The sequence below is a fragment of the Diabrotica undecimpunctata genome, chromosome 5 (genome assembly GCF_040954645.1).
Source record: "Diabrotica undecimpunctata isolate CICGRU chromosome 5, icDiaUnde3, whole genome shotgun sequence".
In the NCBI taxonomy this organism is placed as follows: domain Eukaryota; kingdom Metazoa; phylum Arthropoda; class Insecta; order Coleoptera; family Chrysomelidae; genus Diabrotica; species Diabrotica undecimpunctata.
The window spans coordinates 102959638-102973871 of NC_092807.1; the positions used below are offsets into that span (position 1 = coordinate 102959638).

General features: G+C 32.6%; 1 protein-coding gene across 3 annotated transcripts in view; it reads left to right on the top strand.

Moving 5' to 3' along the window:
* LOC140441591 (uncharacterized) overlaps nt 1–14234 on the top strand; it is an 803694-nt gene that overhangs the window by 676676 nt on the left and 112784 nt on the right. For all 3 annotated transcript variants that reach the window (XM_072532421.1, XM_072532420.1, XM_072532422.1), the window contains 2 exons: nt 8380–8474; nt 9089–9426. In XM_072532421.1, coding sequence (XP_072388522.1) covers nt 8380–8474; nt 9089–9426 — 433 coding nt within the window. The remainder of the gene's footprint in view (nt 1–8379; nt 8475–9088; nt 9427–14234) is intronic.

A 14234-nucleotide genomic window follows, 5' to 3' on the forward strand; every position in this document is an offset into this window, starting at 1 on the left:
AAATATAAAAAAATAGATCAGTAACCATCATACAGTAAATTAAATTTCATCGATTTTGAACTTATTGGAAACTACAGGCTATATTAATTTGAATACTTTAAAGACTTATTTTTAAGACAAAATTAATTATTCTACTTCAATTAAACTTAAAAACTTAACAAACCACCTCATTAAGCAAAAAAAACAGTATTAGATCGAGCTTCTCAAACAAAAATAAAAAATATAATGGAGAGCCTTCAACATAAATTACAAGATATGTTAAAAATTTGTCATCATTCTTATATTCCATAAATGTACTAAATAAATTAAAAAACTTTAATTGTACTAGCCAAAATAACCCTTTGAGGTTGATAAATAAATAATTACGATAAAATTAAATTAATTAAATATCTCATTCCTAAGGATATTTTCATTACAAATTTTACCAGTATTTTCAATAAGATCTATATAGTCAGATCTATATTTGTTATTTACTTTCTCACAAAAAAGATTAGTCCTCAACTGGCTTTAAAACCATCAAAGAATATAAAACAAAATTCCCACTACGTCCCCTTCAATTTCAACACATAAACTATCTCTTTTTCATTTTAACTTAATAAAATCTCAACTTCAACTTCGACGTAAACTTGCAGTGTTGTATCTGTTTAGCATCCATGATTTTGCAAGACAAAGGCTTAACTCAATCATATATTGATATCTGGAGATAGGTTTTTCGTTTTTCTTTAACATATTAAAAGTATAAATAACGTTTAAATAAGAGTTTATGCTGGCCATATTTATCATTCCGTAAATTACGCATAATGGCCATCTGCGTGTTTTTCTGCTGAAACTAATATTAGAACACATTTGGTCGAAGGTGTCTATAACTGCTTTGGTTTCATTATATTTATGAATTATGGATGGCTTGCCGGTTTCTTCTGCGATTTCTACTCCCTCATGCATTGTTGAAACTAAACAAAACTACTTTGTTTCTCTTCGGCATGTAAGACACTAACGTCTTTTTTGATCGAAACAAAACGTTGACGTATTACAGTTTCGGTCTTTTACGTTCAAGAACTCCTTAGGAATCTCCTTTTTATTCTTACGAATAGTTCCTATCATGGTTAATTTGTAGGGATCTTGTAACAATTGGTGAGGAAGAGAAACCGATGTGTTACGTTACGATGCGTACCGTGAATTGATTTAGTCAACTCTTTTACATAAAATTCAGCTAGAGGCAAATAGTTGGTTTCTGTTTTTTCCCAAGTCAAGACTTGTATCTACCATATTCTTGGTTGAGGAATCGCATACCATAACATTTTTTATCCCATACTTCGCTGGCTTGTTAGTAATATACATCCTAAAATGGCAGCGTCCTCGGAATGCTAAAAGTTGTTCGTCAATTGTGACGTATGAGGATGGAGAATAAGATATTCTACACGTATCGATAAAAATGTTCCAAATTTCTCGAATGTGTGTAAAGGAATCATTTATCCCTTCTCCCTTCTCTTGTTTCCTTATTATCAAATCTAAAGCAGTTTAGCAGAAATAAAAAGCGATCACAATTCATACAAGATCTGTAAAACTTACCTGAAATGGTAGCATCAAACATATGTCTTGCTGATAAATGATTGTCTTCCTTTGCCGCAGAAAGAATTAAAATACCAAATAAAGCTTTCAATTCGTCTGTTGTCGTTATGCTAACATTCTGATGGCCACTGTATTTTCGAGCTTGATCGGCAATCTTTGCATTTGTATGTTGCAGAATTATATCAAATATATTGTCAGAAAAAAAATGCAAAAAATGATCATCCAGCGTAGAACAGTTTTTTGCAGTCCCTTTAGGACCCGATATAAAATGATATAATATTCCTAGCAGCTGTTCGTTTAGATCTTTGAGGCAACTCTGTTAACCATTTGTGACCATTTTTACCCTTGAGGCTTTTGTTTTTAATTACATATTTTGAACGTTTAAGTACTTGTGATAAAGGAATATCATTTTCATCTGAACTAGCTTCTACCTCTTCTTCAGACTGAACTGGACTGTTACATTCCTCTTGGATAATGCGAACAGGAGAAACAGACGAATTATTTTCCGCATCAACCTCGCTATCGGAGCCAGAGAATTCTTTGACCGTGGTGAGAAAGCACATAAGTCATTTTGCCTAGTTTTGCAGTAGAAGCGATTTAATATTCACCGGTTACCTCTAAATCCGTTTTATAGCCCCAAATTACGTGTTACTTACTTTATTTGGTTTTAATTGTTGTTTTTATAATTAACTATATAAATGTCTTATACTAATATAGACTATCCTCCAAATTTTCAACCACCCATGAAATAAAAAATATGTCAAAAATGAAATTCGTGACTTATGTCATTTGATCCCAAGTGTGTCCATGACTTATGTGTTATTGCACTTACAGAAAATGGTTATGAAAATAATATTATTAAACAAAGTATTTTTTATTTGTTATAAAAAAGGAAGTTTGATAAAAAAAATAAACCTAAAAAAAAGAATGAACCACTTAAACATAATAACTATTTAATTAATATCTTCGTCGATACCTGAATAGTCCAGCAACGCTGTTTCGATCGATGAAATATTTTCATAGAACCCATGAAAAGTTGTAGGGATTAAGGGAAGCAAATCAAGAAGATCCTTCTTTTTTTCTTTATTTATTGGCACATCCGCCTTATATTTCAACGGGGGAACTAAGTTTCCCAACCCATTTCGTCTAATAAAAGAAATTTCCTTAAATGGCTTCTCTGCATTTAAGGATTTTTTGAAAAATATTTTCCCATTATCCAATTTTATATAATTTAGCCATTGCACGTCATGCCAGCGAAAAGGTTCTCCTTGATCGTCTTTTTTCCTAGACACCAATGGCCCCTTTAACTTGTCGCATTTATGGCAAATATCCGTTTGAGGCTTTTTAAACGACAGATTCAATTTATGAAATTTAGATCTATAATATGGATACGACACAAAGTTTTGGTATGATTACTTGTACAGGGAAATACATTGCTTCTAGGGTCAAATGTGATGGTAGAAACCTTTTATTTGTTTGGACGCGTGAGTAGTGGCTTTCATAACTCAGGAAACCCAAAATATGCTTACCGAGTTCTTCTAATTTTCTTCAGACCACTTGTTTATTGGAATATTCTTTCATTGGGCAGAATCAGTCTTTGTTTCCGCAGGTTATACTCTTTTTATTACAGCGATAACTTTTATGAAATTCTCTGTTTCATTGAAAGTCACAAGAAAGCATTTACGGCAAACAGAAATATGGCTACTAATTATTCATAAAAAATATTTGTAGATTTTGAGGCGAAATTTTTCTTTGTCTGGATCGTCTGTATGAGGCCTCCGCGATTTTTTGTCATGTATGGTGAAAAGACTGGCTATATAAGCTACTCTCTTGTCGTAACTGCCCAAACTCCAATATTCGGGAAAAATTTCTTTCAGCTGATTTTCAGTGATTTTTGTTTGCACTTTGCTGGGCATAGTGGCAGAGGTTGAAATGGTCTTTCTGGAATTATTTTACCATTTTTTGTAATATATGACTTCCCGAATTACTTTTTTTTTTCGTAATTCTCTAGCCTTTCTTTTGTCCAGTGGTTTTTGTAGCTTTCGACGTGATTTTCACGCTCTAAGTAAAATTGCTTGTAGTATTATTATTTTGTCATCAAAACAGAATTGCTTTTAGGAATGTATCTGCTATCAACTCATCATCAACAGACACTTTAAACAAAAAACTTCTGGAGATGTGTTATTCGCAATATCAAACCAAACTGAACTGTTTTAGGCTAAATTATTTTCTGCATGTAATGTTTCATTAGCGCCTAGTAACATAAGTCACCGACGGGACGACAAGAGACAGCAAGTTCCAACTGGCTCTCTTCACATAAGTCGACTTAAGTGTTTATTCACAAACTCAAGTTGGTATTTTCTCAGTATGGTTATTATGCACACTTTGCAATAACAGCTGTAAAAATGCATTGTAGACTAAAGTGCTTAGAGCCGATGATAGTATTACAAATCACCTACACATTTTTATAAAAAAAAAAAATTCGGAAAATTTGACTTATGTGCTTACTCACCTCAGTCACAGAATTTAGCTTCCAAATTGTCCTCTTTCTAGTCACTATTACTATCTTCAAACGGGTCTGAATCACTATCTTCCCCATTCATAATACGTGCCGCTTCCTCCTCCAGTTCTTTTGCGGACAAAACCTTTTTATTTGACATCCTAATAAGAAAAACTCAAATATATTATGTAATGAGAATGAAAAAACAATTTACCTTAATTTTTTGTTACTAAAACACTCAAAATCAAAATACAAACAATAAGAACCAACTAATTTATTATATGACGTAAACACGGGACTTTCGTAAAAATTACGAACCAAGCGACGAAATATGGTCTTAGAATTGAAAATTATAACAACCGTCTGCCTGCGACATTATCAAGCTCGATACTAATCACTAATCAGGACAGGATTCAGGAAGATACTCAATTGGGGAAATCGTTAAAATAAACGAGACTTGGCGAAAATGCCCGATGTATTATGAGCGTCGCGTCGTCAAATTTACGAATGACCCGTATTCTAGGGTAAAGAAAATTTATGTGATGATATGATAACAGGATATAGAATTCTAGCTATTATTATATTGTAATATTTGTTAGTATCAATATAGTATTACCCTGTAGTGTGGTATATTTAAATGAAAATAAATAAAGCTGAGATAAAATGAATGATAATATCAATATTAGAAAGGAGGAAATGTGAAATGTTGGTTAAATAACATGAGACGGCCAAAAGGAATTGAATACTGTGTTGTTGTGAACGGTATGAACAAAGTTAGATAGTTAAAATAAGTGAATCAACAACCAGATAGAATGGTATATGTGTGAATGTGTAACAGCGAAAGACTAAAATAATAGAGACTATGTGTTGAGTTATTAGTAAGGGATTAGACTGACTGCTTATCTGAGTTGGTTAAGTGAAATGTTGTATATTATAGGCGGTAATGGTTTTTTTTTAGCTGAATTTAAAGTTTCATATTACAAACGATCTAAAATGTTTATAGCTGCTCTTTTTTAATTACACTATTATGTTTTTTAAACGTACTTAACTTCTGCTATAAATTACATCCAAAACCGTCTTCTTGGAGGCATTTCCTGTGACGTGCGATTGTTTTTGATGTAAAATTTCAAATTCTGCGTTTTTAGTCATATTTTAAATGCCTTATATTGCCGTCCAAAAATCAAAATCAAATTTTCATGTAACAGGTTTTGAAGACTGGTCTCCAACAATGGAAATTTCACTATGACCGGTCAATGAAAGTAATAAATTGTATTGATCTTACGAGAACCGTAAAAAATTGCAAAAATCACGCAAAAGTTTATTTATCGAATAACTTTATAAGATATTGACTTTTTACCGTCGAGTTGATACACATTTTATTTAACATTTATTTCGCGTGCGGAACTGACACTTAAAATCACCGGTCGCTTCAAATGTTATTTCTGAGAGAACGGTTCGTTCTTCGCAAAAAGTGCTAATAAACATTTTTGTTTAAAATTATCTCAACTACATTTTTTATTGAAAAATTTTGTTTCTACGACGCACAGATTCTTGGTAAATTGACTTTTTTGCGTTTTCCCCCCTAAGAGGGTGGTTTTAGGAAGAAGCTTGGAGGTTAAAGTAGTAAACTTTTTTGCATCTTTTTAGGGGTCCCAAAGTTGATATTTTTGGCAAAATTCAGCTTGTTCGTATGATTTTTAGGGGCCAAATCTCTTATTACTGGATTATTAATATAATTGGTTAAAAAGAATAGTAAATTAATGACTGGGCTATAGCTGTACGTCACTCGAATTTATAAAGGTGAAAAAAATATTATTTTTTTTTGTTTTGTTAATAAAAGATAGTTCTAATTAAATAAATTTTTAAAAGTAATTAGATTAGGAGAAGTGGATAAATAAAAATATCTTCCAGTTTTTTTATAAATTATCTCAAAGCATCTTCTTTTACTCCAACTTTTCAAATTAAGTCAAAAATTATCATCGAAGAAATGTTTCTTGATTTTTAAGGAAAATAAACTTTATATTAAAGTTTCCTCCCGTTTTCAACTTACCCATCGCAACTTAGTTAGACTGGTCGACTTTCGCTACAAAAACAGACGCCTTACGATGCAAATTCTTATTGTAGTTTATTATCGGAAACTCTAACTGTAGTTGACTTAATTTCGAGTAATTATAATGAAGCGTTTTATGTTTTAGGAGATAATTACAAGTTTGAATCTACTACTAACTTCATGTAAAGTTAAATTGTGAAATAATCAGTAAACACTACAAATAAATTTTAATGTTCTACAAAAACCTGGACATGTTTATGTTTGTGATGTATATAGAAGAAAATCGTCTTGATTAACTAACAAAATTGATTTTTAAACATTTCTGTATAGATTTGCTTTTTTTCCTTGATATTATAATATGGATTAACCGAACAGTTATAGTAGAAATATTCATATCTGGAATATGGAATAGAACTATTTGGGCATATGGAATAGAACTATGGGGCTATAGTAAACCTTCAAATACGAAGATACTTTAAACATTCCAATCCAAAAAACTTGGTATTATAAGTAAAACTCCGTGGTATGTATCTAACCAAACACTTCACAATGATCTGGACATCCCATCACTTAGGACATAATAAAGAATCACTCAATAAAATATAAAAAACCCAAACCACTAATCACAACAACGAACTGATAAATAATCTATTCACCCAACCACTTGCCGAAAGAAGGTTGAAGAGGGTATTGCCAGAAGACCTACTGCAATAATACTTAGAAAACCGTCAATGGACGGTACCTAACTCACGATAATCTACTTACAGACTATTTACTTATTACATTACTCTGTGTATAGAGTAGACTGTAAACATGCAATGTAACAATAAAAAAAAGTATCTGGAATATTTCAACTGTTTGAGTTGAATTTTCTTAAAACTTTTTACATTTTAATTACAATGGTTAACTGAAAACGTCCATAGCAAGCATGTGTCTGGTGTTAAAAGCATGTCAAGTCCAGAGAGTATTTAGGTCATTGTCATTTTCTTTGTAAAAGTAAATCTGATATAGCAAAATCAATTAAAAAGTTTTATGCCGATCTGTATAGTTCCAGAAACGATTTCCCTAATTCCTCAAAGCAAAACTTGAAAAGACCGATAACAAATGTCAACTCAGAAGTGATGCCCGAAATAAGGCTCGAAGAAATAGAAAGAGCAGTAAAAGAAATAGAAAGGAATAAAGCTCCTGGAAGCGTTGGAATCCTAGCAGAAATGCTGAAGGAAGGCGGAAAAGAAGCCATCACATATCTAAAAATACGATTTAATAAATGTTTATTCGAAGGCAATATACCCGAACAATGAGATACCGCTAAGCAATACTAATACAAAAAAAGGGAGACACCACAGAGTACAAAACAAAGTAGTTTTAGTAACTGCTATTCTTAGTTTTGATTCTACATATATGGAAGTGAAATGTAGATTCTATGCCACCGGGAAATAAATAAGCTGTAAGTATTTGATAAAACAAATGATATTTTGCTCTCAAAGAGAAGAATTGACAGAAGAAGGCAGTGCTGAATTGGTAACTCTGTATGATACTGAAAACATCTACAGACACATAAAACCTAACCGAATAAGATGGGCAGGTCATGTAGTAAGATCGGAAGAAGACAGATTACTAAAGACAGTGCTTCTTGAGAGACCAGAGGGTAGAACATCAGTCGGTTCTTCCAGAAAAAGTTAAAAGATTGATGTTGAAGCATAGGATTGAAGTAAAACAATGGGAAATGAAAGCGCACGATCGTAGAAGATGGAGGACTATAGTGGATGCGGAGAAAACTCACCCCGAGTTCTAAGGCCAGTCAAGCAGAAGAAGAGGTAAAAATTCAAAAAAAAATTTACTTTTTGCTCTCATAATAAAAAAAAACAACAGAGAATTTTCTACAGGACAATGTAGCAAGTAGATTTTCTTCCTATAGGTTTATATCAACTAAAAACTTGTCAACTATCTGGATTATTCAAAATATCAAACAAGATCTTTTTCAATTATTATGGTAAAACTGCATATCATGGTGAAACGAACTTTAACCTTCAAATTAACAAAATATTTTTATTTTAAATCTATCCTATATTTTATGTTTCTAATATTAAATTCCTTATATCAAAAAACTTAGTTTTTAAAATACAATCCTTTAAAACTCTGTAGCAATTAAATGATAAAACCCATTAAACACAAACCTTTCCGAGGAAAGTTGTCATTTATAATAATCATCTCTTAGTGAGAGAAAAAACTGCTCTGTCATACTTTTGTTTTGTTTCAGACCTCAACGAGAAGCAGCAACAACAACAAACGGCCTTGTGGGAGTTAATTAAAACTGAAGTTGCTTACATTAAAACTCTGAAGGTGGTTACGGATGTGAGTATTTACATTGTCATAATAAAATGAAAACAATTTAAACGTTTCATTTTTATCTCCGTAGATTAACATTCTAATCGTATTTTTTAACTCTTTTTATTTTTAACGTAAATTTTTTAACATGCAATTTAATTCATATAACATTTTAAAAAATCTATTCAAAGTAACTAATCCTAAATTATTCTCGGTTTTTAGTTTAGTGGTCCTAAATAACTCGGTTTTTAGTTTAGTGAAGATCTCTCTAATATAAGAAAATAGTATAAAGTTTGTTAATTTTTCATACAAAATTTATTTTTTGGAGACATAGTATTATTATCATTATTTTTATTAGGCGGGATTAGCATCCCTACATTTTTATCTTGGTGCGTACCAATATTAATTTCCTTTACTGCCATGCTTTGTATAAGTGTCTTCGACTAATTTTGCTTTGGTCTTTCTTTCCTAATCCATTCGGAAACTTGAAACTCAGCACTTTAAACTATGGTGCATCTTATGATTGCATCACTTGGTGCTACTCCTAGAATTTTTCTAACTTAAACATTTCCAATTTCAAGAATGACTTAGACTAGATTTTTTGACTTAAATTGTAACAATTTTTTTTGTATATTTTTCAGTTATTCCTCGCTTGCCTTAAAGACCTCCAATCCAGAAACCTCCTTAAAGAGATTGACACCGATAAACTCTTCTCAAACATCACAGAAATCCTGGACTGCAACGTCGTCTTCTGGCGCAACACACTTTTTCCCTTGGTCCGCGATATGAGGAAAAACAGACGCACCTCCTGCATCGAAAACATGCTCGAAGGATTCCATAGCATTCAAGACGTCTTCCAACCGTACTACAAATATTGCGCCGAGCAGGCCAGGTGCCAGCACCACTGTAGAGAAAATATGGACAGCGAAGTATTTACTGCGTATCTGACGTGGTGTGAGAGCCAAAAAGAATGTAATAGGTATGTTTTAGTCTTTCCTATTATTTAAACAAATATTAGACACGAAAATTATAATTTTAACACTTTTTTTATGTATACGAAGATGTGTTAATATTTAAAGAATCTAGAACAGAACTGATTAAATTTGTCAGTGGAAAATTTCGCTTTAAAAATTCAAAGCAGAGTTGCGCAATAAAATTTAAAAAAATAATGTCGATGGAAATTGCGAAATTTCTAAAACTGAACTGCTGAGTGATAATTTTCATCGAAGATATATGCTGATGATCACTTTTCCATGTTATTGATAATTATACCAGAAAACTTTGTAAACAGAAGACGCGGAAGTTGCCCACAGGTATTGTTATTACAAGAGAATGCTTCTGCAATATGTTATATAAATAAATTGATGATTCATAGTACCCAAAAACAAAAATATCGTTTGGGATTAATTTATTATTTAATATATAATATTTAATTAATTTCAGGCCGGGCACGGACGGCCGTCCGGAAAGCGCCAATGTATAAATTTACTCATAAGAGTACATTATTGTTTTTTTTTTGCCAGGCACTGTCATAACATGGAATGGACACGGCACGGATATGTATAAATCGATCTTAAAGGGGACTTTTTAACAAGAATCCGCAAAGAAACCGAATCAGAAACATTTTTCCTATGTATGGATCTCACAATATGGACTAAAAATAGTTCGAATTTAAAACTGTTTTCGGTTTTATAGTAGACTAAAAGTCGATTTATACATATCCGCGCCGTGTTTGTTCCATGTTATGGCAGTGTCCGGCAAAAAAAACAATATTGTACTTATGAGTATATTTATACACGTTTTTGCGTTTTCCGAACGGGGTCCGTCCGTGCCTGGCCTGAAATTAATCCCAAACGATAGTTTTGATCGTTGTGCTGGTTGACAGACAAGTGGGAGATGTTGTTCGGTTAGTATGTTATGGTTTTTTATATGTATTAAAGAAAAAGAGGGAAAGAGTACTACGTCATTCTAAAATATTCGTGAAATTTTGTTTCATCGTAAAATAATTCTGTGTATATTTTAAATTCTCATTCGGTTTGTCTTTTTTTCCACATAGGATGCACACTCAATCTTCTTTGTTTCCACCTTTTCTGCTCTTGCTCTTCCTCTTCATCAAGTAATATTGCCAACACGGTGAAATCTTCTATCCAAGCTACCATATTTTCAACTTACTTTTACACAGAAATATGTTTAACGTGTTCCTCTCTATTCGGCCGGTACGCACACTAATTCAACGCGGTTGTATAATATTGTATTATGTGTATATTGTATTATATGTAAATATAACATTAAAAATACCCAGACTCGGACTGACAAGAAACTGACACGGCACGGATATGTATAAATCGACCTTAAGAATTTATTCTCGTACATTCGACTGAACATAGTTTTAAATTTTAGTCTTTTTATTGCTACATTTTTCCGATCTTACTGTATGGTGTGGAGGTCTGGACGTTGACGGAGACGCTCACGAGAAAACTAGAAGCATTAGAAATGTGGGTGTATCGACGCATTCTTCGTATATCCTGGACAGAACATGTCACCAACATAGAGGTAATCCAAATAATCGGAAAGGAGAAAGAAATCGTGAATACAATTAAACAATGAAAGCTTGAATATCTAGGCCACATATTGAGACACGATAAGTACCGTCTACTGCAATTGATTGTCCAGGGAAAAATAGACAGTAAGCGAGGGCCAGGCAGGAGAAGACACTCGTGGCTCCAAAATCTGAGGAAGTGATTCGGGCTTACATCGGTCGAACTATTCAGAAGCGCCGCAAACAAGATCAGAATTACCATGTTAATAGCCAACGTTCGCAACGGACAGGGCACTTGAAGAAGAAGAAGAAGTCTTTTTATTAAATGCCTCTTCACCCGATATAAAAAATGTGGAAAGATATTATTCACATTAAAATGTTCTGTTGCGGTAACTGTTTACGCTTTGTCTATGCGGCAATCAGAAAAGTTTTTAAAAGCAAAAGTAGTCTATTACCGCTCACGTCAAACTTTTATAGCTATTTCAGTTTTTGCTTCCTATTTACAAAAAGACTTTTAAGTGTGTCGCTGTGGTCTATAGCAGTGGTAAAGAAGGCATATTTTAAATGAAATAAAATTAAAAATTCAAATTCAAGGGGTTTATAATATCAATGAGTGGAAATTAATTTTCTATCGTATATGGCAGGAAATGTATTAGATTTGGCAAGGCTATTTGGTGTTTTAAAGTGATTTTTAATTTTTTAATGCTGCTTCTTTGTCTTTTGTAATATATATATATATATATATATATATATATATATATATATATATATATATATATATATATATATATATATACATATCATAGGTTTTTTTTCAAAAAACCTATGACACTGTATACAACTAGTTGCAACTTATGGATTGGAAACTATGACAATAACAAGAAAAATGGCAGAACAATTAAGAGTAACTCAACGGGCCATGGAGAGGGCCATATTAAATACAAGCCTCAGAGACAAAAAGAGATGGATAGACGATATTACAGCTGTAGCTGGAAAGCAGTGGATGAGAATTGCAAAAGATAGAAAAGCGCAGAAGCAATTGAAGGAGGCCTATGTCCAACAATGGATAAATGAAGGCTGAAGAAGCAGTTGCAGTCATTATTAGGGCAGGATAAGTAAAACTCTTTGTTCTTTTATCAAGCTTTCGCAAAATGTATTTGCTTCTTCAGGATATGCTAAAATATGGTCACAATTATTTTATCAGTAAAATTAGAATTAAAAACATTGTATAAAACTATCACAAAAACTTACAACATGAGGTTAATCCATGAAATTGTCCTTGTCTACTTTCTTGTGTAGTAAAATTGTTACTGCATTGTCACATGTTTCCTTTTTGCAACAATCTGTTAGACAAAGGTTAAACAAAACTTTTATTTGGTTGAGAAGGGCATCTTTATAGGTTCTATTACGACGCCATCTTCTCCTGGTGCTTTGTTGTTTTTCATCTTTTCCATTGCGTCTTGAATTTTGCTTAGTGTTATCTCTGGCACGAGCTCTGAATCCTGGTTCATTTTGCGTGATTCGGCGGCTTCCAAGTTCGTTTTGTCTTCTCTTTGACTTGTGTATAGTTCTTAATAGAAGTCTTCAACTAAGTGTAGTAGTTCTTCTCTATTTGATACGGGGACTCCATCTTTGTTATTTGGTTTGTATATTTCACATTTTCCATTGTTTAGCCATCTTATCAGGACTTTCAGACTTCTATTCTCTTCTTTATTTCGCTGGACCTTTTCATTCTTAAATTTTCTTAAATCTTTCCTGATAGCTTTTTATACCTTTTTATTTATTTTTCGTAGTTTTTCTTCGTCAATGCTTTCATTTCCTTTAATTTTTCTTCTAGTTTCCATTAGTTGCTTTGTTTTAATGGTTATTTTTTCGTCTTGGTGTCTTTTAGGGCAGCATTTTACTTGAGCCTCTCGAATAGCTCCTACGTTGTTTTCGTTTAGTGTATTTACATTATTTTTATGCATTCATTTTGTTGTAGGATTTTATCGATATTGTCTTGGTATTCATTTAAATTCGTTGGGTTCTTCCATATGGGGTTGGCTTTCCTCCTAATCATTTTGCATCTTTCTGTTATTATTTAAGTCTAATTTTAGTTTGGCTGTTAACATTTTATGATCGCTGTTTGTGGTAAAGCTATTAAGGACTGTGATATCGTTGAATATATGTTTTTTGTCACTGATTATGTAGTCTATCTCGTTTCTGATCGTGCCATCTGGGCTTTTCCAAGTCCATCTTGCGGTCTTTTTTAGAGAAGAAACTATTCATCTGGTATAGATTTTGTTGTAATATAAATTCTAGTAGTGTTTGTCCTCGCTCGTATCTGTCTTTGGTTCCAAATTTCCCTAGTGCTGTTCATCCTACTTTAGAACTTTTTTTTGTTAAAGTTGCCGCATATAATCGTGTAGTGTGTTGGTTATTCTTTCAGTGCCGTTGAGATATCATCGTAGAATTCTTCAATCTGCTCATCCGAATGGTCCGTTGTTGTTGGAGCATATACTTGAATAATCTTTATTTTATACCTTCGGTTTAGCTTTACGATTAAATAGGTTATTCTTGTGGATAACGCTTCTTGTAATTTCTGTGTTATCTGCAAGTCTTTTGTGTATAAAGCAACCTACTCTTCCGATTAATTTAGTTTCACTACCTTTACTATAAAATATATGCCCTGATTTTAGTGTTGTCAGGTTTTCTCTATGTCGCCTTACTTCACTGACTCCAATGATGTCTCATTTTACTTTTAACATCTCGATTTTCATTTCGGTGACTTTTTCTTCAGATAATAATGTTCTGGCATTGTAGATACAGATACAGATAAAGAGTGTTAAAGGTTTTTCGTCTTTCGCGGCGTCAGTTTTTTGTTTAATACCTCCCCAGAATCCTTGGGACAGACTAATAAATCAGTGTGAGATTTTCGATTTCTCGGTATATTCACCTGAGGAACATCGTTTTTGTTTTAAAATCTGACATTTTGTTGGGAGGTATTTGCCTTAAAACACCACGCTGGCAAGGCGGGTTCGTGAGTTTTTAATTCAGCTGCTCATTGTGACTACCGACGACGCTGTTTGAAGTGGCCAGCTCCGGGTCAGACGCTTCTAGGTTTTTGATCTTATATTATTCCTAAAATCAGGGGTTGAATTGGAAAATTCCAAAATATTCGATATTTTTGTACATAAGTACATATATATATATATATATATATATATATATATATATATATATATATATATATATATATATATATATGT